Here is a 25,698-nt window from a genome sequence, read left to right on the forward strand (position 1 = left end):
AAGTCGCTTTGGGACGATGGGGCGAGGCCGCCTTGCCCGGGACTCGGAGCAAACAAGGCCAGGCAGGTTGCTGTGCAAGGCGGGGAGCTCTGTTTGCCCACGAAACCAGTTGCTGTTGCAGCAGCGGCCGCACCCCGTTTGCAAGTCCGCCGCGTGCCAGCAAGAGGCTGCAACTGGAGCCCACGCTCGCGGGATAAAGTCACGTGAGGACGCGGCGGGCAGGACAAGGTGAGCAGCCCGGGCAGGCGCGTCACTCTTACGGAATGGGCGGGCCGAGGCGCGACCTAGGTCGAAGGTTCTTTTGTGCACAGCCCAGACGTCGGGGCTCTTTTTGCAGTCTGGGCTAGCAGAGCGGCGGCCAGGTCACAGCTATTCCTTAAGCTTACTGACTCCTTAGGAGACGTGCATGGATGGCATTGAACTGCAAGGCTGCAGCCCTATAGCCTGGTGGTCCCGATTCGAAAAATCCAGCCTGGCTGCCACGGAACTGGGTGCCTTTGAGCGGTCGCTACCTCTCAGCCCAGCCTACCTCGCAAGGTTGTCGTGAAGACGACATGAGACGCTGTGCAATGCTACCCTTGAACTGTCTGGAGGAAAAGTGGCGTGCAAATATAGTGTGATAAAACAATATATGCACATTTTCCTGAAAGCAATCTTTATGTGTGGACGCTGTGGGTCTTTAAGGCGATACTGGCAAACCCTTGGTGGTTGCAGGAATTTGGCATTATAAATTAGGACCTTGAACCTGCCCAGGTAGCATATGGGCAGCCATTGCAAAGTTTTGAGCATCAGTCATGTGTTGGCAATAATCTGTTTCGCATCAACAATATAACCACTAACGCTGACACCAAACTCTACTTAAAGTAAAATAGAAACATCGCCACCCAATTCCACCCCCCATCTTTCCCCCTTTTCTTCCTAATGTCTCAACAAAATGAAACTGATTTGTAAAAATGTTACATGGAAAAAATACGAGACATTGCACATACTTCTGTAAATCAAGAAAACCTTTAATAAAAATACAGTACGTTTAAAAAATAATAGTAAACAATATAGCCGCTGCGTTTTGCAGCAGCCAAGTCTCACGCCCCCAGTATTCTTCTCGACACGATGCAGATCCTGCAGTAGGGGCTGATTCCAAGAGAGATCTCCTGAGATCGTTTGCAGAAATTAAGCACCATTTAACACAGCAGGAGTTACACCTGAGCGCGCTGCAGTACCGTACATGAGGGTTCAGGAATCCCTCAAAGTTGTTTCTACCTCTACAACTGCGGATATGGCGGGGAGCAGAGAAAGGAAGGAGGGGCTTTTGTTTTCTCCTCATGTGATCAATCGGAGGGAGCGGGTTGGCGCCCCGGAGATGAAAAAAGGGTAGACTGATCCATGGCATTTCCGGGCTGCCATTGGAATCCACGCTTTAATCTTTCTCCTGGGCCGAATTTAAAAGCTGCCCATAGAAACCCGTCGAGAAATGTATTATTACGAGTGCTTTTAGGTTCTTTCATGGGTTGCTTGTGATACTTGGTTTTAGTGCTTCTATAAAGCGGCTTTACATGGTCACTTCTGAAAGGAGAGGAACGAATAAAGATTTAAATAATCGTCATAATAATACTGAATCCAGATTCCCAGAAAGTGTAGTTTTGGATTGCAGCACTAATTAAGTAATCAAGTAACTAATTAAGTAATTAACTACACTTTCTGGGAGCCCCACTGGATGCAGTACTACTACTAATAATAATAGTGGTTAATTAATTTAAATAATTATTAGTAAAATACTGACTGATTTTAATTGATTAATTAATCAGATCCCACCCTTAGCAACAGCTTACACAAATACAATGCCGTGCATAACATCCGAAACCAGACCAGGGGCAGGGAATTTAGGACGTTCAAGATACTGTTCCTACGCCTACCCGCCCCTACCTTCCAAAAATCAGCCCCATCCCCGGGCCCGTGGGTGGTGATGATGATCTGAACCTGGAGAGTTACAAGAGTGACGGGCTCAGAAACTCAGCGCTTAGGTGCCGCTCTGCACGTTTCGTCTCTCCGAGGCCGTACCGGCGTTGCGCGGTGACGCAGCCCGGGTGACGCTCGCGGCGGACGGCAGGGGTGGGGCCAGCGACTGGCGCTGTCAAGCGCAGCTCAGAGCCCGTGAGGCGGGGGGAAGAACGTCGAGGCGCTGGCAGGTAACGGCCTGAGAGAGAGGGGCGAGGGGCGATGGCGGGGGCTCCGGCGGGCCTGAGGCGGCGCGGCCTTGGTTTCTGAGGGGAGTTGGGGGCGGGGGGGCTAAGTGAGGAGGGCCGCCGCCCGCCGCCTTTCCTGGCCTTCGGAGCGAAGTGTCCTTGGCGCGACGCTGTTCGGAATGGGGTGACCGGCCGTGGTCGCGCGGGCGAGCGGGGGGTGGGGAGAGAGAGAGAGAGAAGGGGGTGACGGGAAGAGCGCGAGCGCCCCCTCCCCCCCTCAAGCCCACGTGGGAGCTGGAGCGCGCGCCAAGCCGGGACTCCCCTGAGTTCCCTCTGGGCGGCTGCTAGACGGAGGGAGGGAGGGAGGGAGGGAGGCTCAGGCGCCTGCCGGCTTCTCCCGACCTGCCTCGTTTCCTGTGTTAGCCGGGCGGGCTGGTTAGAGGGCGTGGAGAGGATATGGGGGTGCCTGGCTGCCTTGCCTCTGGGCTTACGGCCCTCTTCAAACCCGGGACAATGAAGTCGAGGGCTGTTACGTCTGCATTAGAGGGCGGGGGTGGGAAACAACGACGGGTGATTTTGGGGTATTTTGTTTTTTTTGAAAGCTACCCTTTGAAAAAAGGATTTTCTTAAAAAGAAAAGGGAAAAGAAAAAAAAGGTACTTTGGACTACCAAAGGTTTTCTTTTTTCAGCACACTCCTGTGCATGCCTGCTCTAGTCCCACTGTCGAAACAAAATTTTAAAAAAATCCCTTCCAGTAACACCTTAGAGACCAACTAAGTTTGTGATTGGTATGAGCTTTCGTGTGCATGCACACTTCTTCAGTAAGTCCCACTGTGTTCTCGCTGTACGACCTGTTTCCAGGTGGGTGTGCACAGGGTTGTAGACTTGTTCAGTCTCCAACCCCACCCCATCCCCAAACCGCCTCCTGAAATGTGATTTGTATCATGGTTAGGCAAGGGTAATGAACATGGTGATACAGGTTTTTTTTCTCCCCAGCACATCCATCCTCTGGTCCATTCTGTAGCTGGGGTGCCAACTGACAAACAGGCCTCTCTTGTAACTACCCTTTGTTGGAGGTGGCATTTGGAGAAGGTCATTGGCAAATTACCAGTACCTTATCATGAAGGCAGGCAGGCTGGTATGGCAGCAGGCATGAAGTGCTTGGGTTCCAAACTGTTTTAGGGTTTTAAAAGTGAGCACCAGCCTTTTAAATGGGGCTTGGAAGTGAATAGGCAGTGGCGTAGCGTGGGGGGTGCAGGGGGGGCCGGCCGCACCGGGCGCAACATCTGGGGGTTAGGCTTAGGGGGCGCAAATCCATGGGTTAGGAGGTGCAAATTACTTGCCTTGCCCCGGGTGCTGACAACCCACGCAACGCCACTGTGAATAGGTAGTCATTGATTATTATTTTTCCTTTTCAGCTGTTATGCTTTTTGCCTAATAAGTTTAATGCCAAAGTACAAATTAGAACTGGCTTTCCCCAGTTTCATGCTCACAAACCACTATAAGTGTGGGAACCCTGCATTTGACTTCTTCCTCTGAGCTTAGAGGGGCCCAGTACCTAGAGATATGGAGAAGGAAGTTGTCACATAATGCACTTTCCCATCATAGCTATGATCAGCTGAGATGCCCTGTGTTGTTTTAGGTGTTGCTATCATGAGATGAAGGCCTTCTTTTAACATTCAGAAATAATTCAGTCTGAAGAGTCAGCCACCTTCTGCATCTGTGGTCAAAATTTTAATAGAGTTCTATATGTAAAATCTGTGTCAGAAGAAATCTGTTGACCTGGCATTTCCCATCCTGATTCGGTTGATTAAAAGATGGTTCATGAAGCATTGTAAGCAATGTACAATGTGATCTTGAATTCGGGGCTTTGTTTAGGTGCTGCTGTAAACTTTTCTGTCAGTTCTGTGACAGTTTTCAGTTAGTTCTTAGATAGCCAAAACTAGGGATTTCTCTCTCATACAAACCGTACTTCCAACTTTGGGCTGAAGTATTTTTTCCTGCTCTCGTAACAGCCTGTTGTTGGTGTATATTTGGCAAATATAACAAGGCCTCTGCCGTTGACACATATCTGCTTCTGGTTACGTGACCAACTATCACATTTTTAAAACATTCAGGCCTCTCAGGAATGCTTCCAGCTAATACATTACACTGGATTAGCGGTTGAGGTGGTTATCATATAATAATCCTACAAGGAGTTGCAAATTCCTCCTCTCCCTCCCCAGCCCCCCCCCTATTTCCGGGATGAAGAAAAGCTGAGCCCTCATCTTTGCTCAAAAGCAGATCTGCGGAAGGAAGGAATTTGGGCATAGAGTTTTCTGAAAAGTTTCACTCTGAGCTGATAGTAGAGGGTTGCATTTGTTCCTGTGGCCAGCCTCCATGAAATTTATAACTCTTTAAGTTAACACATTTCAGTAAGAGGGACTTGTGAGTTCTTTGTTCAGATGCAGGGCTTTGAAAGAAATCCTAACAAATATATTTCTGCATGGACACAGAATTTGTTATAAAATAGATATTATGGGAGATAAAATAGTGGGAGAGCATTATTCTTTCACCATAATTTGTTATCCATATAAGAGACATGTCCTGCTGGACATCAGTGAGGACGAGAGCACTGCAAAATGACTTGAGTAATAAAACCTAAGTGAGTGAAGTAAAACTGAAGCACCAGATTCTCTTTCTATAAGAGTACATTTACATGACAAGCATAATTGCTGTACATACACTAGTGTTTCTTGCAGCAAACATTGAAATAATGTGTCCTCGAACACTTTTGTACATCCACTGGGAAACATCTGCCTATTTGAGGGGTCTCAGGAACATGTACTGTGTGTTCTTTATATTTGCTGCAGGAATCTGCAGTTTACAGTAGTTACCTTTACCATTTAAAGTGTGGAGGTACACTAGCCTTTTTGATTCTCTTATCTGTGAATTGACCATACAAGAGAAGACAACTCACTGAACTTGTATACTTTGTTTTTAAAAGGTAGGCTGCCACTCCTTTGTTGGCTCATTGGCACATTCTTGATACTTCAACACCATCTTTAGAATAAATATTCTAAATAATGTATCATAGCACCAACCTCTTGCTTAACCAGTGGCTGTTATTTTACTTAACCAATCACTAAACAAAGTTTGGCTTGTTTAGTGGTTGGTTGTTTATTCAAATATTCCCAGATAACTCGCATTGATGGCTTCTAGAAGCTGCAAGAATATAGTTTTAAAAGGTCAGTATAACTATTACATACATTACAATCTTCAGACTTCTTTTTAGGGGGGTAAACTAGATTGAGTTTTTTCAGCCATGATACGGAAGAAAAGTATATTCCTGGCTAAATATCCACATGAAGATCCTCCCCACCTTTGTGAAGCTAGTTGGGGCTACTTTGCTCTGGGTTTCTCCAGCCAACTTCACAAAATCTGTGGTAGGTGGAGGGGGGCTCTTCATAAGGTCACCCATATCAACATATCAGGAAATTAGAAATTGTCCTAGAGGCCTTTGTGAAGACAAAGAGAGAGATGGGTGCCCAAGTGTTTTTCAGCTTGTGCTGGACAGTTGAAGCCAAGTTGTAAGGCAGGAAAACTCCTGTTGTTCAAGAGCACGCAAAATAAGTTAGCTGTTCCTGGCTTAGATGAATTTCATCATTCTAAATAGCTTAGCCAGGAAAAGCACATCTCAGTTATTACCAGATTATGGAAATATGGGTTTAAATCATGAATTTAAATTATTATTTTGTTTGTAAGTACACACACCCTCTTTAAAAACAAAGGCTTCAGTTTTGTAAGTCATAATTCTCAGAATACGTATGCTTGCTAAGTGGGGTGCAAGAACAAAAAAGATTGTCTTGCAACTAATAAAAGTGATTACTTTTAAAAAAAACACACCCTTTTATCAAATAGCTCATGTGTGTTACGCACTTACCATATCTATTGGAAGCAAGGAGCTGCTGAGCAAAATAATTATTTATTTAGCTTCATCTATATGTTTAAGGGCACCAAATAGGTCATGTACTTATAGCAGGGTCCAAAGAATCATAAACCTAATTCTGTAATGGCAAGGGATTTTAAGTGCTTTCTTTTTCATAGAAAAGCAGGGGAGTTTTTTTTGTTTTGTTTTTAAAGTACTGATATTTGTGCAGCATTTAAAAATTGGGGACGTTAGCTCAAATTTTTCTGCTTGGTTGATCATTGATTCAATTTATGAGATATAGACAAGAACTGATTGATGTGTGTCCAAAAGATGCATGATCGGCACCGAACCCGGAAGTGACCTGAAAACGTCACTGAACACTTCATAAAAAGGGCAGGGTGTGCTGCATTTATATGCGGCCCACTGGGGGGGCAGGAGGTGGGAATGGATACCCCACGTGAAATGGTCATCAACCGTAAATGTAAGTTCTTTAAAGTCGATCTGAATTTAATACAATGTGACTTACATTTTAAGTTCCACTTAAAATTTTTAAAAAAACTTCTATCGACCCTGACACAGTTGAATACCATAAGTGTACCGTAACTAGAAAAATAGAAACATCTTCAAATCAGGAAGTCATTATTAGTGATCTTCTACCCTAATGAATGTATACAACTCTGAAAGTTGCAGAAGTCTCATATATGGAAACTATTTAGTTGAATAAGGAGGACAGAATGACCATGGGTCAATCTGTGACAAAGTTTATTGAACTGCTGGATGGCTGAATTGACTTTATGCAACTTGTTAGCATATCTTATGCTGCTGAAAAGTTCTAGCTCTTTGACTTTGTGCTGCCCTTCCTCACTCTATAAAAAGAACTTGTTCTTGCCTTCCACTGCTGACACATCTTGTTCCAGCACTGTGTAAAGTGACCAAGTATCATTGTTCTAAAACTGCTTTGAGGTTGCCTCTGTTGCTTTACGATCAAGCAGTATATAATTTTTATTGAATAAATAAATAGTACACTGAATGAGATTGTGACACTTGTTATTGGTGTTATTTAACCAATATCAAAAGGAAGCCACACATTCTTACTCTGAAGGAAGTACTCTGGTAGTCCTTCATTTCTTTATCCATGCAGTTTCTTCCACTTCTTCCACACCATCCTAAATCCTTTAATTCTAAAATTTAACCCAATCTTCAAACCCCTTTCCTAAGATTCTACTGTCACAGACTGAGATCCTAGCTGTACAGTTCGTCTAAACTAAGCAATGATTTGTGAGTATAATTACTTTGGGTGAATTATACAGCCACAATTGGCTTTAAAGGAAGAGGTGAACACTCTGCTAGTAAAACATGTGTTTGATAACTAGGAATGGAGTAATACCTCCAATAAGAATTTATGTAACTGAACCTCTTTCTTGTAAATCTTATAGTAGCAGGGTATTGTTCAATGTTTTGCATTTCCCGTCTTAAAACTGCTGTGAAATCATTTACAGCATCAGAATCTATACTATAGTTATCTTCATAAAATGTTTCCCTTTCTGTTTCCTGTTCAAGCAGGATCACTGAATAAAATAGCTAGTTTTCATTATTACATTCATTAAATTGTTTTGTATTTTGTTACCCTAAAGATGTTACATGAATACTGTGCTGTAGATGCCATTAGTAATAATCTACTTTCAGACTGGCAGAGAGCTATTCTTAAGGAGCAAATCTTCAAAACTAATCTGTGTCCAGCGTGGGTTGCTTTGCTACTTTCCACCGTTTAGAAAACAAAGCTGTTCAAAATGCAGGTCTTGTCAGTAGAATAGTGAAGATTTTTTTTTTAATATAATTTTTTATTAAGTTTATAAAATTCAAAATCAAACATCCAATTACAAATTACAATAAATCTAGTGGACTTCCCCCTATCTTCCGCCCCCTGCATTCTCTGTAAATTCAAAACATCAGCAATTTGTTAACTTATTTCAATACAATAATGTATCTTTCATTTTATCGTGATATCTGATCTCAAAAACGTTGTAACCCAAGTCCTAAGAATTTTAGTTTCAACACAATAAAGTTATTTCATTACACCACTTCCAGCTTCTTGTACCTTATTTTCCATTTCAATAATTTACACATGCTGAAGCTATGGTTTCCTAAAAAGAGCATTTTTTTTAACATTCGTACAACTTATAGTGTTTTTTCAAATAGTCCTTAAATTTTTCCCAGACTTCCTCCGTTGTTTCTTCTCCCAAGTCTCGGATTCTGCCAGTCATTTCTGCCAATTCCATATAGTCCATCAACTGCGTCTGCCATTCTTCCAGCGTGGGCAAATCTTGTGTCTTCCAATACTTTGTGATCAAGATCCTTGCTGCTGTGGTAGCATACATAAAGAAGATTCTGTCTTTCTTGACCACTCTTTGGTCTACCATGCCCAGGAGGAAGGCCTCCAGTTTCTTAGGTAAGGTAAATCTGAGTACCTTTTTTAATTCATTATGTATCATCTCCCAGAAGGCCTTCACTTTCGGGCAGGTCCACCAGAGGTGTAAGAATGTCCCTTCCTCCTCCTTACATTTCCAACATTTGTTGTCAGACAGGTGGTATATCTTTGCAAGCTTGACTGGGGTCATGTACCACCGGTATATCATTTTCATAATATTTTCCTTCAAGGCACTACATGCCGTAAATTTCATTCCGGTGTTCCATAACCTTTCCCAGTCTTCAAACATAATGTTGTGCCCCAAATCCTGTGCCCACTTTATCATGGAGGATTTCACTGTCTCATCCTGTGTATTCCATTTGAGCAGCAAGTTATACATTCTCGAAAGTAACTTAGATTTTGGCTCTAACAACTCTGTCTCTAATTTCGATTTTTCCACCTGAAAACCAACTTTTTTATCCGCTTTGAAGACTTCCTGAATTTGAGCATAGTGTAACCAATCTCGCACCTTGTTTTTTAACTTTTCCATCCTCTGCAACCTCCAATTATCTCCAACTTTTTCAATTATTTCCCAATATTTAGGCCAGTAGGCCTCCATATTAAGTCTTTTACGTGCTTTGGCCTCCATCGGCGAGAGCCACCTCGGAGTCCTACTCTCCAATAAGTCTTTATATTTTGTCCAGACCATAAAGATTGCTCTTCTGACAATATGGTTTTTGAACGATTTGTGAACTTTAACCTTGTCATACCACAAATATGCATGCCACCCCAAAGCAATACCAAACCCTTCCAGATCTAGGACATTGGTGTTCTCCAATAAAATCCAATCTTTCAACCAGCAGAAGGCTGCAGATTCATAATATAACCTCAAGTCTGGCAGGGCAAACCCCCCTCTTTCTTTCGCATCAGTTAGTATTTTAAACTTTATTCGGGGCTTTTTGCCCTGCCAAACAAATTTAGAAATGTCCCTCTGCCATCTTCCAAAACATTCCACCTTGTCCACGATCTGTAGGGCCTGAAACAGAAATAACATTTTTGGCAATACATTCATCTTTATAGCTGCTATTCTGCCCAACAAGGAAAGTTTCAATCTTGACCATGTTTCCAAGTCTCTTTTAATCTCTGACCAACATTTCTCGTAGTTATCTTTAAACAAATTCAAATTTTTGGAGGTCAGATACACCCCTAGGTACTTTACTTTTTTGACCACATTTAATTCTGTTTCTTTCATGAACTCCTCTATTTCTGTAGTTGTCAGGTTTTTTGCTAAAACCTTGGTTTTTTGTTTGTTCAACTTAAATCCCGCTACCCGACCAAAATCTGAGATTAATTCTAACACTCTTTTAGTACTAGAGACTGGCTCCTGTAATGTTAATACCAAGTCATCTGCAAATGCTTTCAGTTTATATTGTTTCTCTCCGACCACAATTCCCCGTGCCAACCGGTCCTTTCTAATCATGTTCAATAGCACCTCCAGGACTGAAATAAACAGTAGATTTTAAAGGAGTAATTAGTTAAATACAATATTGGCTACTTTGCTCTTCCTCATTGCTCAGCATTATTTAATTCAAAGAGCATTCTACTGCACTTGGTTTCCTGTCCTAGAGATTGGATCTTCCAAAGTTTGACATTGTGATGACCTTGCTGATGTAAGCAGAGAACTGTGGAATGCATTCTGAGGGGTAGTATGGTGTTTTTACAATAACTACATCCATAGTGCCTTTGCAGAAGAAACTTGGGCTGATAACATAGAAACAGTATTCGAAACTCCCACTGTTCTAAGGCGAATTTTGTAACAGGGAATTTCATTAGCGCGAGCAGTTTCTGAGCTCTGGGCGCAGTACTGCATCAAAGATTTCAGATTAAAACTGCAGAGTGGAAGGAAAGAAGGACCTTTTCTGCCTCCCCACTTCCAGCTACTCTCTGAAGACTGGAGAAGAGACCCTCTTAAGAATATTGGGGGGTGGGGGGTGGGCAGGGGAAGGACTAGACCATGTGAAAAATGAACATGAATTTTAGCTGCAGTTTCTTTTATAAAAAAGCGCACCTAGACATTCTGTTGTTGCACCCATAACCTGGGTTTAAGGTGCCGTTTAGCTCCTAGCTTTTATATCTCAGTTTCTAACACTGTGTGGAAAATGTTGGGACAGGATAGAACTGCAGGCTGTGGAAACTAAATGCCAGTAACTTTGATACACATATGCCAAGTTTAGTGCCTAGCATCTTCAGTTAAACAACAGCAGGGCTGTGAAAGAGTTTTGCCCCAAATCTAGGAAAGCTGATGTCAGTGAGACTAGACAGTATTGAACTAGCGAGATCAATACATCTGATCTAGTATAAAGCAGCTTCTTATTCTCTGGGAAGCACAGGGTGGCCAGGGTTGGAAGTAACATGCTGAACTAAATAGTTTCTTGATCTGATCCTGCAGGGCTTCTTTTCTGCCTGAGTAGATTCTATATCTTCCGGAGTTTATTTTAGAAGTTGTCTTTCTCACGGTCATTCACTGTGATAATGCTTGACTTATTGGCTTTGTCACTAAGCAGTATTGTTGGTCAATTTCAACAATTTAAATTGTCTAAAGTGTTCCTGTGTCACTGATCACAATACAACAAAGACTAAAGCACCTTAAAACAGTGTACTAAACTGTGCAAGGGATTGTACCTTTCATTCCTTTTCTCCAGCAGCAAGTTTTAGCTTGTCCTACTTTGCTACTAAGTGAACATCAAGATATTAACTTTGCTATGGATCTTTAGTATAGATTTTGCAACAGATAAACATGATTAATCAGATGAATGATTATCTTTTCAACCTGTGCATTTTTAATGACTGAATCATTATTTCTTCTTTCCCAACAGGAGCCCGTCTGCTTCACAACAAAAATGTTTCACTTAAGGACTTGTGCTACTAAACTGAGGCCTCTGACAGCCTCACAGACTGTTAAGACAATTTCTCAGAACAAGCCAGCAGCGCCAAGGACGTTTCAACAAATCAGGTGCTACAGTGCACCTGTTGCTGCTGAGCCATTTTTGAGTGGGACTAGTTCAAACTATGTGGAGGAAATGTACTATGCTTGGTTGGAAAATCCCAAAAGTGTACATAAGGTAAGGAGCAGCCTCCCTAGAATAAAGCCTGTTCTTCTACACTTTGGTCCTCATGTCTTCAGGTAAGTGCATTTTGGCAGAGTGAGCTCCAGCTTGACAACTTGAAGAAGAACCTGGAAACCTTCTGAATCCAGTCAGTTTCAGTTGTGCAAAAATTGAAATGGCTCGGCTGACAAAGAATAGCACTGAGAGAATCAACATCGGAATGAATTTGGAAAGTTTATGACCGCCTTCCCCCTGAGGAATCTTCTTGGCTTTGGCATGGATATAAAGAAGGATGAGCTCCTCTTCTTGGATGTCCACTGAGGAATTGCTGAGCTGCTGTTGATGTTCCTTTTTGAAGTAATTGAGACAGGTCTCCTTTTGTATAGGAACAGTTCTGTTTATAGTGTAAATAACAACCACATTCACGTGTCTGTCATTTTAAGCCATGGATTTAACGTGTCTGTGTGTTTATTTTAAACTTGGTCATACTGCATGAATAGTGACTTATATTGCTAGCTGTTTATCACATTTTAGAAACAGCTTTAATTATGGCTTCATTGTTTTCTGCTAAGATAAAGCTACACATGACTCCTAATTTATTCTGCTACAAGTTGAAGTACATCCATTATCTGAATGTCATGCTCCCAAGCCCTTTTAAGTAAGACTTCATGTTTTGGAGTAGCTACATGTATACAGAAAAGTGCAAAATACTTTGATCATAGTACATACCCTGTAGAAATTAATGCATGCCAATAATGGAATGGGAGGTATTAAATAGTTTCTAGAATCTGATGCAGAATCTGCTATCACATACCTTTTTCTGTCCATGCTGTGGAGAGCAACTGACAGCATAGAATGTTTTTTAAAAAAATAATTACCCAGAGAGGACACACATGCTAGCCTGTTGTCTCAGTGTACTTAAATATTGATATGTTTGAGAAAGCATCTGACTTCATTTCCGCAAATTTATATTATGCCGAACCATCAATGAACATTCATTCCCTCTTTGCTTATTTAACAGTGAACACCAGTGAACTGGTATAAATAATCCATGATATGCAGCTTTAAAGTGTGGCAGTGTTCATGGTTTCATGTAAACATATTTCGCTTCCACATCTGCCTTCAGGTGGGGAACCAGCTTGGTGCCCTTTTTCTGTCAATGCTGTGCAAATAATTTGTTAGCTATTCATCAGTAGCCCCATGTGACGCAAGTGAAATAGTATGAGGCCGAAACAAGGAAACAAATGCTAAATTACTTGACGTGTGTAGTTGCAACTGGACTGTTTGACCTTGGTCTCTGCTATTTGCAGTTGGCTGTTCTGTGCTTAGTGCAGTGGCGCAGCATGGGGGAGTGCCAGAGGAGCCATGGCCCCGGGCATGGATTTTTGAGGGTGTGTGTAGCAAATGCCCGCAGCGTGTCTCAGCCCGGTGCTCCTCTCCCAACATTGGAGGAACCAATGTTTGTGGAGAGGAGCTGCCACTCAGAGCTGGTATCACGGCGGTGGACTCCGTTTGTGCTCTCCCCCTGGGCATGCCCATGTACACGCGCACATGTCCCCAGTGGCCTGGAGACACTCCACCACTGGCTTAGAGTTACCGGCACTTTTAGTTTGCATTATGGGTTGGTTTTAAAAATTGTATGTTCTGTTTTCACATTAGATGGTATTATTAGATTATAAAAAGCTAAGCACCCTCTGTGTAAGACAGACAGAACATTCTTCTGTTAACTAGTTTGTCCATAGAGACTTGCTTGGTAGCCTTTGGTAAAAATCTCCTCTAGAAGTTAGCTTTCTTAAATTGCACAGATGTCTTATTTGCTTTTTTTCTATTAAAGCATAAATATACCAGATGTATCCTACTATATGGATATCTAGGCAAGTAAGCTATAATAAGCTCATTAGATTTATCTATCAGGGCATGGCAGTGAGGTGATTTACTAATATTTATGGTAACTTGCTTTCTGGATTCCCTAAATACCAAAGAAGGTCAATCGCAAGTCTGAGATTCATAGCTAAACCTGTTTCTGAAGCTCTGTAATCCTTATCTCTACTGGAACTGGTTTCTTTCATGAGTTTGGAAGAAATGCACTTCTGAGGCCCATCTGCTGAACATACCCATAGGAAAGAACCTTTCTACTGCAGGGCTGTACACATTGCAGCATAATGACATTGTATTGGTGTGTGCCCTGACCTTTGAGCTGCTATGAGTTCACCACTCAAAATGCTTTCAACACCTAGGAATTCTAAACTTTTATCGGGGAAAGTAGTCCATGTCTCTTGAGATAACATGTAATGAAATCCAGTTGCCTGTCTGAAGGTCAAAGAGTGCTTGCATACAGAACCGGAACTGCTGGCTTACTGTGGAACTAGCTATGACAGGACAGTTGCCAAGGCAATGGCACAGTATAATCTGGGTTCGCATAAGGCCAGATTGGAGGTAGATCAAGAACAAGTACTAGAACAACTTAAATGGTGTATGGGATACAGAGAGCTAGAAAGTAGTTCAGAGCAAGGCAAAACACAACTATAATTAGTCTAATAGTTTCACAGCTGAGCTCCTTTTCAGCTAATCCATACTGCATTGCAGCCACTGGTAATAGAATCCTGGTAAGCTAAACTAATTTAAACCACAACAAGAAGTTACTATTGCTGCAGAAAACTAGTACAGAACTATTTTGAATGTGAAAGTAATACAGGTGTCTTAAACACCCTTGTGTCCATGTCTGGAAAATATATATGTGCACTTTTATGCATTACTTCTGGTGCAATTGGTGCAGGAAACTTTAGCAGCGGTGCATAATGTGTTGCACTTTCCTGTGCATATATAATTTAAATATATAATTTTATTTTATAATTTTATATAATTTTAACAAAAGAAGTACTCACTGTTTTCAAAAGCTGTATATGAATTCCCAGCTTTGTTTTAAAAAGATTTCTGGTAAAGCAACCATTCTGTAGTTTCATCATAGTTTAGGCTAGTGAGTGATCATTAACTGTTGCATAGCCAATATTTCTGCTCAGTGAAGTTTTTCTGAAAGTTATCATAATAATTTGTACCCTGCCCATCTGGCTGAGTTTCATTAGTAATTCCAGTTGAGCAATGAAGGTTGTGACGATGGTGGTTGTGACTATGAATAAGAACTGTAAAGGATACTGCATGGTGTTTTATTTTATGAACTTATAGGTGTGTGTGATATGTTACAAAGTGAAAACCATAAAATGGAGGGTAGATTACAAATAATGAAAATTATACTGCTGATAGAAATCCAGAATCAAATTAGTAAAACCAAATATTGAGCCCTGTAAGCTAAAGTGCTTGTGCAGGCATTCTCTCCGTTTCTTTGGCAGATGGGAGGAGAAGAGTGCAAAAGAGAAAGTTGCTATGTTGGCAGATCGCATCACCCTATAACAAGAGTGTGATCTTTATACGGGCATAATTGTTAAATGGAGGTTGGGGAGCCTGTCCCCACTTGGTTTGTTTTTTAAGGCAGTGAAGATGTATGCTAAGGGGGTGAACATGCATTCCTTAGATAATAGTTAACTCTATCTATCTATAAATATTTCATATACGATAACTTTCTTGAAATGTCAGAACAGTTGCTCTGAGGTAAGGGGTAAAAGGTAAAGGTACCCCTGACCATTAGGTCAAGTCACGGACAATACTGGGGTTGTGGCACTCATCTCTCTTTACAGGCTGAGGGACTGGCATTTGTCCGCAGACAGTTTTTCCGGGTCATGTGGCCAACATGACTAAGCCGCTTCTGGCGAACCAGAGCAGCGCACGGAAATGCCATTTACCTTCCCACCGGAGCGGTACCTATTTATCTACTTGCACTTTGATGTGCTTTCGAACTGCTAGGTGGGCAGGAGCTGGGACCGGACAACAGGAGCTCACCTCGTCGCAGGGATTTGAACCGCCGACCTTTTGATCGGCAAGCCCTAGGCTCTGTGGTTTAGACTACAGCACCACCCGCGTCCCATGAGGTAAAGGGTAGCTTTGCATTATTGCATTAGGGCTCAGATAGCAAATAGTAAGCTTGCATGGTAAGCTTGCAGTTTAACCTTTTTGTGTTTAAAATCTAATATAAATTTATGAGAATATTCACTGAAATAACCACTTAATTAGCCATACATATTGCACCTACCATGAGAAGAAAGAAACAAGAATAAGTGGTGTCAAAATCATTGACGCAGATGCAAATAAATTGATACTTCTTGACTTTGTTGTACTCCGGTGAAGAAGAAATTAAGAGTGAGTTAGAGGCCACCCACTGAAAACTTTGCCATGCATGTGGCAGAGAGCCCCCTTTTAAAAAATGCTCACATTCTTCCATATCTGTTACTTCAGATGTATGATGGGTTATTTTTACTTATTGGATTTTTCAGGGTAAGGACAGGACATCCCCCCCTGTGGAAATTGGCTTTGAGGGGGTTGGGAGAAATCTCAAAATAAAGTTCAGGAGAAGTAGAGGGAGGATTGTTGTGTCTGGCAAGCTGAAATGCTGGCTGGGCTCATTAGAGGAATCTTGCCCATTAGTTTGTCAATTTATTATAATAATAATAATAATAATAATAATAATAATAATAATAATAATAATTTATTATTTATACCCCGCCCATCTGGCTGGGCCTCCCCAGCCACTCTGGGCGGCTTCCATAAAAACCAAAAATACAGTAAAATCACACGTTAAAAACTTCCCTGAACAGGGCTGCCTTAAGATGTCTTCTGAATGTCAGGTAGTTGTTTATTGCTTTGACATCTGCTGGAAGGGCGTTCCACAGGGTGGGCGCCACTACCGAGAAGGCCCTCTGCCTGGTTCCCTGTAGCTTTGCTTCTCGCAATGAGGGAACCGCCAGAAGGCCCTCGGCGCTGGACCTCAGCATCCGGGCAGAATGATGGGGGTGGAGACGCTCCTTCAGGTATACTGGACCGAGGCCGTTTAGGGCTTTAAAGGTCAGCACCAACACTTTGAATTGTGCTCGGAAACATACTGGGAGCCAATGTAGGTCTTTCAAGACCGGTGTTATATGGTCTCGGCGGCCGCTCCCAGTCACCAGTCTAGCTGCCGCAATTTAAAAGAGGGAGCCTGCAAACCTGGGGAAAAAATCACACAAATCTTGGAATAGCTTGATAGTGTTAAAGATATCACTTTATTAATTAAATTGGTTTACTTTCCAGGTACTAGCTTAAAAATCAAATTGAGATTATGTTTTATAACAACAGCTCTCAAGACAATTTACAACCTTACATCATTTTTTAAATTCTATAATTTAAGACTAGATGGATGTTTTTGTTTCCTTTTATTCTTATTATAATATTATAATATTAAAAATCAAAGGATGTCTGTTTTTCCTACAGAATGTTGTGTGTGTCAGTTGGGGTGGGGAGTGAGGAATTAGAGGATGAAAGTGAGCAGATTGGCCTGTTGGCCTTGACAATTTATAGTAAATAGCCTAGGGACCTAGGGTAGGATGGGTGTGCACAAGAAAAAGAGATAAAGTTCAATCTTCCTATAAATACTGTTATTGCTAAGAAGATGACAGGTGAAACACCATCCAAGTGTGTAGGGAACAAGTGAGGAAAACAGTGGGAGTGTAGGTAGAACAGCCAATAACAGTTTATTGCTGTTGGTACTGTATTGCCTTTGACACACAGTTACAGACACGGACACTAATGGAGAGATGCCTTTGGTTGCCTCATTCACATGCAACTCCCAGCCATCTGGCTGTGACAGCACCTGAGGGATACCTGTGTGAAAACTTGAAGAACAGCAACAGGATGTGGACTAGCTAGGGACTATGCTTCCTTGCTACTTGAGGCAAAACATTGGCAAGCCAGGTTCATTTTCTATAAACAGCAGGACTCTGCAGAAGTATGTTTTTCTGCAGATTTGTGGATGTCAAGCTTCCTTGCAACACTAAAACCAAATGCGTCAGAATTTAGCAAGGACCTCCAAATTGGAAGAGTGGGGAGATTTTGGGCTAGAGTTGAAGACTACCCTTCTCGGAAACCTTTCTCTCCCTTAGCAATGAAGTGCTTGGGTGAATCTTCCTCACTACCACTACAGGCCTTGAACAGCCCTATGTAAAATCATAGAATTGTAGAGTTGGAAAGGGCGACGAGGGTCATCTAGTCCAACCCCCTGCAATTCAGGAGTCTTTCGACCAATGTGGGGCTCAAACCCACGACCCTAGTATTAAGAGTCTCACGCTGTGATGACTGAGCTATCTTACTGGAGCCCAGTTAGGAAATAAACCACAACATTTTTTTAAGGTTCTCCACTTGTACAGTGGTACCTCGGGTTACATACGCTTCAGGTTACATACACTTCAGGTTACAGACTCTGCTAACCCAGAAATAGTGCTTCAGGTTAAGAACTTTGCTTCAGGATGCGCGGCGGCAACAGCGGGAGGCCCCATTAGCTAAAGTGGTGCTTCAGGTTAAGAACAGTTTCAGGTTAAGAACAGACCTCCGGAACGAATTAAGTACTTAACCTGAGGTACCACTGTATTCTAAGTAGCAGTTACATGGTATCTATAGTGCCTAATTATTGCATCACACTTTTTATTTTCTTGTAAACCTTAACGATAGCCTAAAATGTAGATTGGTATTATTACAATATTCCTGTATTATAGATGGGAGCAAAGGCTAAGTAAAAGTGGCTTGACTTAAATACCTAGAAGAAATTAAATTTGAGCCAGGCACTCATGCTGTACCAGCTGAAAACATGCTGTACTGTATAGATCTTGTGACTTCGGTAATTGACACATTTGGTAAGGACATGCTATGCTTAAATACTGTTGTTACACTTTTTTTCCTCCCTAGCTTTGGTAGGTGGAGGGATGTTCTCTGGAATTCTAATGATGGGTTAAGTGTGCAGGTTACAAACTCATTTGAGACTTGTGACAACTGGGTAAAGAAATGAATCGGTTCCTTTTTTATTTTTAGGTCACTGAAAAGGGAAGCACTGAATAATGTCTTAATGAATAGTTGAGCCTTAACCTGTTTTATATGCGGCATCTCACAGCTAATAGTTGGCAGTCACCTCTACTTATTCATCAAATAGCATGGATAGGACAGTCTCTAGAATTTAGTCTGACCTGAAAATAACTTTAGATACCATTTGCTGGTGCTATTTCCTTCAGGCTGAAGTCACAAAGTTAACTATTAACTATAATGGCTAATATTACAGGTTATTGCTATACTGAAGGGTTGTTACATCCCTTAGAGATTTAAGGGGTTGTTTTTTTCTAGAAATCAGATAAACCATATCTCAGACATTGCCATTGTTTCCTAACTAGCAACAGATAAGGCCGAATTCCAAATTACTGAATGGAAAAGACTGTTTTGTTTTGGTTTCTTACCTACTGCTCTTTCTCATGGGCACATGCATGTGTATGCATAGATAGATAGATAGATAGATAGATAGATAGATAGATAGATAGATAGATAGATAATACTTTATTTGGCTATAAGCCCACAAGGTAAAACCAATCATAAATAAAATAGCATTTTACATTCTAAAATATCAACTAAAATATTTCAACGCATAATCTCCTTCACATTACATACAATCTCTAGATGTACCGTATTGTGGCCTTGAATATAAAGATGGTGCATAGAGTTTACTAGATTTTTGATAGTCATGCAGCATTCCATGAAGTCTTTTATATGAAAGAACTGAAATCAGGAATCTGGCAACCTGTAATGTTCTATAAGAGTCAATGTCCTGGAGTAGATAGGCTAGATGTAATTCAGGTGGTTTAGCAACAGTTTCCAAAATGATTGAACTCAGAATCCTTGATCGGGGAACAATATATAAAGGACAATTAAACAAGATATGATAAAGGGATTCTATTGATGTGTATGCATACTTTGTGTTTGGCTGCCCGTCCTTTTCCTGGAAAATGGTAACTTGAGTCAAGATGTTGCTTTTGCATTTGCTTTTTGCTCATTCGAAGATCTGGGGGAACCCAGGACATTGAAAAGAATGGTATGTGAGCATATGTGACGAACAAACAACGCTAGTGGGATTTAAAGAGGCTTTGTGAAGTTAAAGGTGCATTGTAAAAACGAAATAGAACTGTAAGGATAATATTAAATGGCAATATCAAATATAGAGAATGTGTAAAAATGGAAAATATGGATGACTGGCAGAGAAGCTGGTGGAAGTCCAAAAAGCTGAAATTTGTGAAAATTGTTTGAGATGGCGAATTTGTAAAAGGAAAATTTAATAAAAATTATTTCAGAAAAAGAAAAGTATGGTATGTGGTCTCATCATAAGAGCAACTGATGACCAAACTATATATTGCATGAAACGTTTTACCAGAACATCTGATTTTTTTTTGTTTACATAAAAGTAGCAACGATGGGTCTAAAATCGATCAGAGCAATTGTGCTATTTAACTATTTCTCCCCATATCATTTTCCCGATCTAAATTCTACAATTCAAAACTGCAATGCTCTGTTTATTGAAGTTCACAATTTGAATATCATTTTGGCAATGTGCATAGTAGCAGGAAAATATTTGACATGGTTGAAAAACATACTAAGCAGTTCGAAGAGGTAATTCTCACTCTAAAAAATTGTTTTATTCTTTTTTTAGTCATGGGACATATTCTTTCGCAATGCCAATGCTGGAGCTGCTCCAGGTACTGCTTACCAAAGCCCCCCTCCATTAAGTACCAGCCTATCAACGCTAACACACGCACAGTCTCTGGTTCAAGCACAGCCGAATGTAGATAAACTGGTTGAAGATCATCTTGCAGTCCAGTCTCTTATTAGGGCCTATCAGGTAAGATAACCTCTTCTTTTCTGATGTGTAAACATCTAGTACTCTTTTTTGCCAGTCCCAAGTTTAAAAGAGAGAGATTCTTAGTGTGTGTGTGTGTGTGTGTGTGTGTGTGTGTGTGTGTATTTGCCACCAAAATAAGACTTAAAGAATTGAACATTGATAGGAATTTAGGGAATATAAACTGGTGTAAGAGTTCTCCTTCTACCAGCGAGTGCCTTGCACCCCACACTGGCAGATACAGATTTGCCACTTCAGGCCCAGGCTGAGCTATATTACACTCTGTATGTGAGTACATGGGCAAACTTTCTATACACCAAAATTTCTTTCTTGAACAGTAGACTGCTCAGGAGAGGTTATGTGCAGAAATGAAGTGTGTGTAAGCATTGAATCTGCCTTCTTATGGTAAGCTATAGCTATAGCTGGTCATCAGAAATGGAATGAGGGATGTTGTGTACCCACACACCAGTGGGAGACTCAGTGGCTGTTGGAGAGTTGATCTCCCCCACTTTTAGGAAGAACAGCATCACACCAATCAGGTAGCCTGTGGCTATGAAAGTTTGAGATGATAAGAGTGGCCTACTGCTGTCACCATATAAAGCTTATTGCAAGCCCACCACATAAGGTTACAGCATTGCCATTTTAGTGCTTAGAAAATGTGTGATTTTCTTGATCTAATTCATGGTCTCAAAAAAGTTTCCATTATTAATGTTACTTTTAAAAAGAAAATCCCTACCCTTTAACCTCAAACATATTTCAAAATACACAAGATTGTTAGATTATTGTTAGAGTGTCAAAAAAAAGATAAAGCAACCTGCTACATCTAGCATTTGTCCAAAACTGAAAGTAGATCATGGTTTGCCAAAATGTGTGCTGCAAATATCAGCCTGGCTTTGTCCAGGTTTCAGGAACAAGACGTGTTATATAGCATCAGACGGCTCTGTTCAGCTGCTGCTTTGTGCAGCTGGGTTGTGTGGAATCATGAAAGATAAAGCAAAGATTATGATAGCTAGAAAATTAATTTGGGTGAAAGCACACACAAAAAATGAACATTTCAGAACTTGGATAATTTTACTAAAACTACATGAAAGGGCTGTCAAATACTTCCCTAAGAGTATGAAAGCTTGAAAATATTTCTCAAACATCTAATTGTAGGCTATGTGATATCTACTGAACTTAATGCTTTGCAAATTGTATCATTTTTCCTTGATAAAAACAGTCTCTTATTAAATTATTGTCACACAGTGGTGTGCTTTTACCCATATGCCTGAAAAAGATCAGAATATACAAGTGAAAAGAAGGTGTTAAAATGATTGTATCCTTCAGAGTGTTATACTCCTTGGGACAGCTTTTCCCCATTGCAGTTTCTTTTCCTATATCTTTCTCTTCAAGTTCTGGAAACAAACAAGGAAACAGGTAAGATTCTTCACTAGAGAGGGTGATAATGTTAGTCATGCTCAGAGTAGACTCATTGAAATCAGTGAAATTAAGTAACAAGTTTGCTGATTTCACTCTGTATACATGGGTGATATCCAACTGCATCTGATATGAGTATGACTTTGTTGCTATCATCCACAGATAACTGTTGTTTAATTATTTGTCACTAGATTTACTAGTTAGGAGGAGGTTCTAATGGAAATAGATGTAATAATTGGCTGCCGCTGAGGAAATCAACGATATGAATCAGAACTAAACAGCAGCAGTGGGACTGAGGTCTCTGAGGCAGCTGGTCTCTGATGTTTCTGCTAATCCATGGCAGATACCAATAATAATGTCTTCTTGCTCAAACAATACACGTAAGAGTGAGCAGCCTATAGATGTAGTCTTTTTTAAATCATCCAGTAATAATACAACCTTCACAAGAATAATATAAAAAATATGTAATTTGGCTTCTGAATGGTAAAGCACTTAAATTCTGACAATTCTTTTAAAACATGATAACGCAAGAAGTGAAAGTGAAATCTAGTTCCTGCATATTTACATTAAGCAGATGTTTAGTTTATTGTATAGTGATTAAGCTTCAAATTCCAAAAGTTACTGGTTACATCGTTCATGCTTCTGGGCTGAAATTCTTGCTGATTAATGTCTGACTTGTCAGTTTGCCTGACCCAAATAAAACACACTTGGGCACAAGGAAGTTTAATACAGAGAAAACTTTTGAAGGAGCAAGCATGTTTCTGTAGAAGAACAATAGCTAAAAGCAATATATTTTCTTGAAGCTGGGCCTCATTGAGGATTTTTAATTGAAATGCAAAGGTGGAGTGAAATAGAAAAGAAATAAATCTCAACAAGGTCACTTCCAGACAAATAGGTATGTTCATCCCTTGACTGGCTAAGGAAATATATCAGCAAACATCATAAAGGCACTACTTATTTTACTTATTGCATCTAATAAGCAGTACAATCATGTCCTTCAAGATCCCATCTAATATTTAGAATAAGGACATGAAACCGAGCCATCATGGGCTACATCTTTTTGAATGTAAGCCACAAAGATGTTTTCTGGAAATAAATTTACAAAAATAAGCAGCATTTTAACAGATGTATTCAGCACTTTCCACATTTCTAAGTGAATATTTATCATGGATATCCCTTTGCCCCACTGAGTTTTTGTACTTTTACAGTATTTTTACTCCTTTAGTTTAAGAAAAGTTCGGTTCCAGTCTGACATATGGTATAAAATGAGATCAGTGTTAAGATTTGCATTGATCTCTGTAAACTTGAAACAATAGCATTAGAGAAAATCTGCAATGTGAAACATGATTGATAACCAGCTTTGTGACTAATTTTGTTGTTGTTTCTAGGTCAGGGGTCACCACATTGCCAAGCTTGATCCTCTCGGCATTAGTTGTGTAAATTTTGATGAATCGGCAGTAACTGATTCTCCAAACGTCGGTGAGAATTACTCTGCAAATTAATTCTAATGTAATTTTAACTTTTATACCCCTTTCCTTTCCATCCCCTTCCTCCCATCCCCCTTCTGGTATCCACTTTCCCTTTCATTCCTGGCCCATTTCATAGATTCGAGGGCATCATGTAGCACAGCTCGACCCACTGGGCATCTTGGATGCTGATCTGGACTCTTCCGTTCCAGCCGATATTATCACTTCCGCAGATAAACTGGGTGAGGGCTCCGAGAGCAGTTAGTGCCGCATTGCTTGAGCTCCTCCTCTCTCACTTTCACAGCTTCTAGTTAGATTGCTTCACTAAGTCTGAAGGGAAAGGTCTTAAGTTTCCTTTATAATGATCACTTTTTAAAAAATTGAACAGCAGCGAAGTAGTTCTGTCCCTTGTCACTTACCACTGTGGGCACAAGGTGTTACATGTGCAATACAAGCCAGTTTGTTCTCGTCTAATTTTGAGTTCAGTAGTTAAGGGCTCTGAGTAGGTTAGTAGTGTCTATTATTTGCCTCTGAGGAAATGAGGACTATTTTGGAGTCAGGTAAACAGGCATTCTTCCTTGCCTTTAGCATCCCTTGACCCCCAGTGTTCAGTAGGTCTCTTGCTTGGAACTGCAGTGACTTGATTCAGCAGACTTCAAGAGTTCTGCAGTGATGCTACTGGGGAGGAACGGGGTGGTTTTTCAAAAGCCTTCAGGCAAGTCTTGTGGTATTTCCTCACTCAGTTCAGTTGTAATCCTTAGCTATGCAGCTTGCCCTAAAATCCTAAGAGTAGCTGAACCAATGACTTTCAGTGATCATGACGAGGAAGCTTTGGAGTTTATTCCCACATCTAATCAAGAGACTGAAATGGTGAGACCCTTGGTTGCAAGGTGCATGTATGTTGCTCAGATGAGGGGGGGGGGTGCTGAGCCATGTTTGAAATTCGGTTTTCCAGTAAAGCCCAACCTGATCTTTTAAGTCTGATCACTAGTATTTTTTCCAAGCATAGCACAGGTTACGGTGGCTGAGCTCTATTTATTGCTGGTGCTTTCTACAGGTTAATCAACCTGGCTCCGCAAGCGCTTTTAAGTAGCATGCTTCTAACTTAGAATAGAACAATAATAATGACCACTAACTCCTTTCAAGACTGACATGTGATTAGAGTATTTGTGCATGTAATGTTTTGAGATGGTCATGATTGATGTGCTCATAGAATGTATATTTGTGAAATGGAAGGTATCCAAAGGAGAAGAAAAAACAAAACTGTAATGGATGCTGTTCTACTCATGTTCAGTCCACTTGGCTACGCTGTCATCTTCAACTTACAGTTGGCATTCTGATGTTGTTGCCCCCTTTATGTTAAAGATCCATTACTCATACAAAGAACGTTGGTTGTGAAGTCTAGGGGTTCTTTTCAGGCCTTTGGAGGGGATCCCTAATGTGTTCTACAGTACTCCTTTGACATTACACACATTAAATGATCTTCAGCAAGTATGTCAGATACAGGACAGTGGAGTGCAGCACCCCTTTACAGTGCAGTGGTGGTGATGAATTAAGATGGAATAGACATTTTGAGGGGGGAAATCATAGGTGGGTCCCTGCAGCATAGAGAATCTGGCTCTATTTTACTTATGTCCCTGCTTGATAATGGATTCATTATTACTCTTGAAGTCTGTCATTAATACTTCACAAGGGTAGAGTTACACCACCACCAGTTTTATACATGTTCATATATGTGAATCCTAAGATTTTAATAAAGCTGTATATAACTCTGCTACCTTGCATAGACAGTGTATGTATGAAATTCTTTAGATAATCTTTTTCTGATCAGAGAGTGAAATCAAAGCTGTTTCACATTAAATAAAGTTAACTGGGATATTAAATATTCACAAGTGATGATTTTTTAATCTACTAATATTTAGTATCTTATCCAGTCTTATGGGGCTCTCAGACAGTAGCTAGGTTGTATTCTGAGAAATATGTGCCACCTTACATGCCAAGTTATCTGTGGCAATGGACACTGCAAACTCAGTTTGAGAAGTAAGGTGTAGAGTGGTTCATGTTGCCTTACAACAATGGTAGCCAAAAGTGTATTCACACTGATATAGCAGCATCAGTTTCTGTCTAGTGTGGAATTATCGTAGTTGTGTATACTCTGTACTATAACAAAATGGGCATACTACAAAATGGGCAAATGTGTGCAAGCTCAGGCACTAGTTCTTAAAAGTTACAGCTCATACAACAACCAGATGGGTGGAAGCAGTTCAGGTAGCCTGATGCAATGGGTACTGTTAGGTGAAACTGAGGGAGAGCCAAATGTGCCTGGTATCTCAGCAGAGCTGATGGAAGAGCCCTGCTTACCACCTCTCTTCCTCAGGATCCTGAACAAATTCTGGAATACATAGGAAACTACCTTGT

General features: G+C 40.8%; 1 protein-coding gene across 4 annotated transcripts in view; it reads left to right on the forward strand.

Moving 5' to 3' along the window:
• The first annotated feature begins 2,056 nt into the window (after positions 1–2,056).
• Positions 2,057–25,698, forward strand: part of OGDH (oxoglutarate dehydrogenase) — a 58,819-nt gene continuing 35,177 nt past the window's right edge. For 2 of the 4 annotated variants that reach the window (XM_081889545.1, XM_081889547.1), the window contains exons 1-4: positions 2,057–2,186; positions 11,377–11,622; positions 20,213–20,401; positions 23,203–23,293. In XM_081889545.1, coding sequence (XP_081745671.1) covers positions 11,401–11,622; positions 20,213–20,401; positions 23,203–23,293 — 502 coding nt within the window. In that variant the 5' untranslated portion in view covers positions 2,057–2,186; positions 11,377–11,400. Of the gene's footprint in view, positions 2,187–11,376; positions 11,623–20,212; positions 20,402–23,202; positions 23,294–23,419; positions 23,523–25,698 lie in introns of all 4 variants that reach the window. The other 2 variants (XM_081889544.1, XM_081889546.1) reach the window with 1 other exon arrangement.

Source organism: Podarcis melisellensis (genome assembly GCF_964234715.1).
Source record: "Podarcis melisellensis genome assembly, chromosome: 15".
In the NCBI taxonomy this organism is placed as follows: Eukaryota; Metazoa; Chordata; class Lepidosauria; order Squamata; family Lacertidae; genus Podarcis; species Podarcis melisellensis.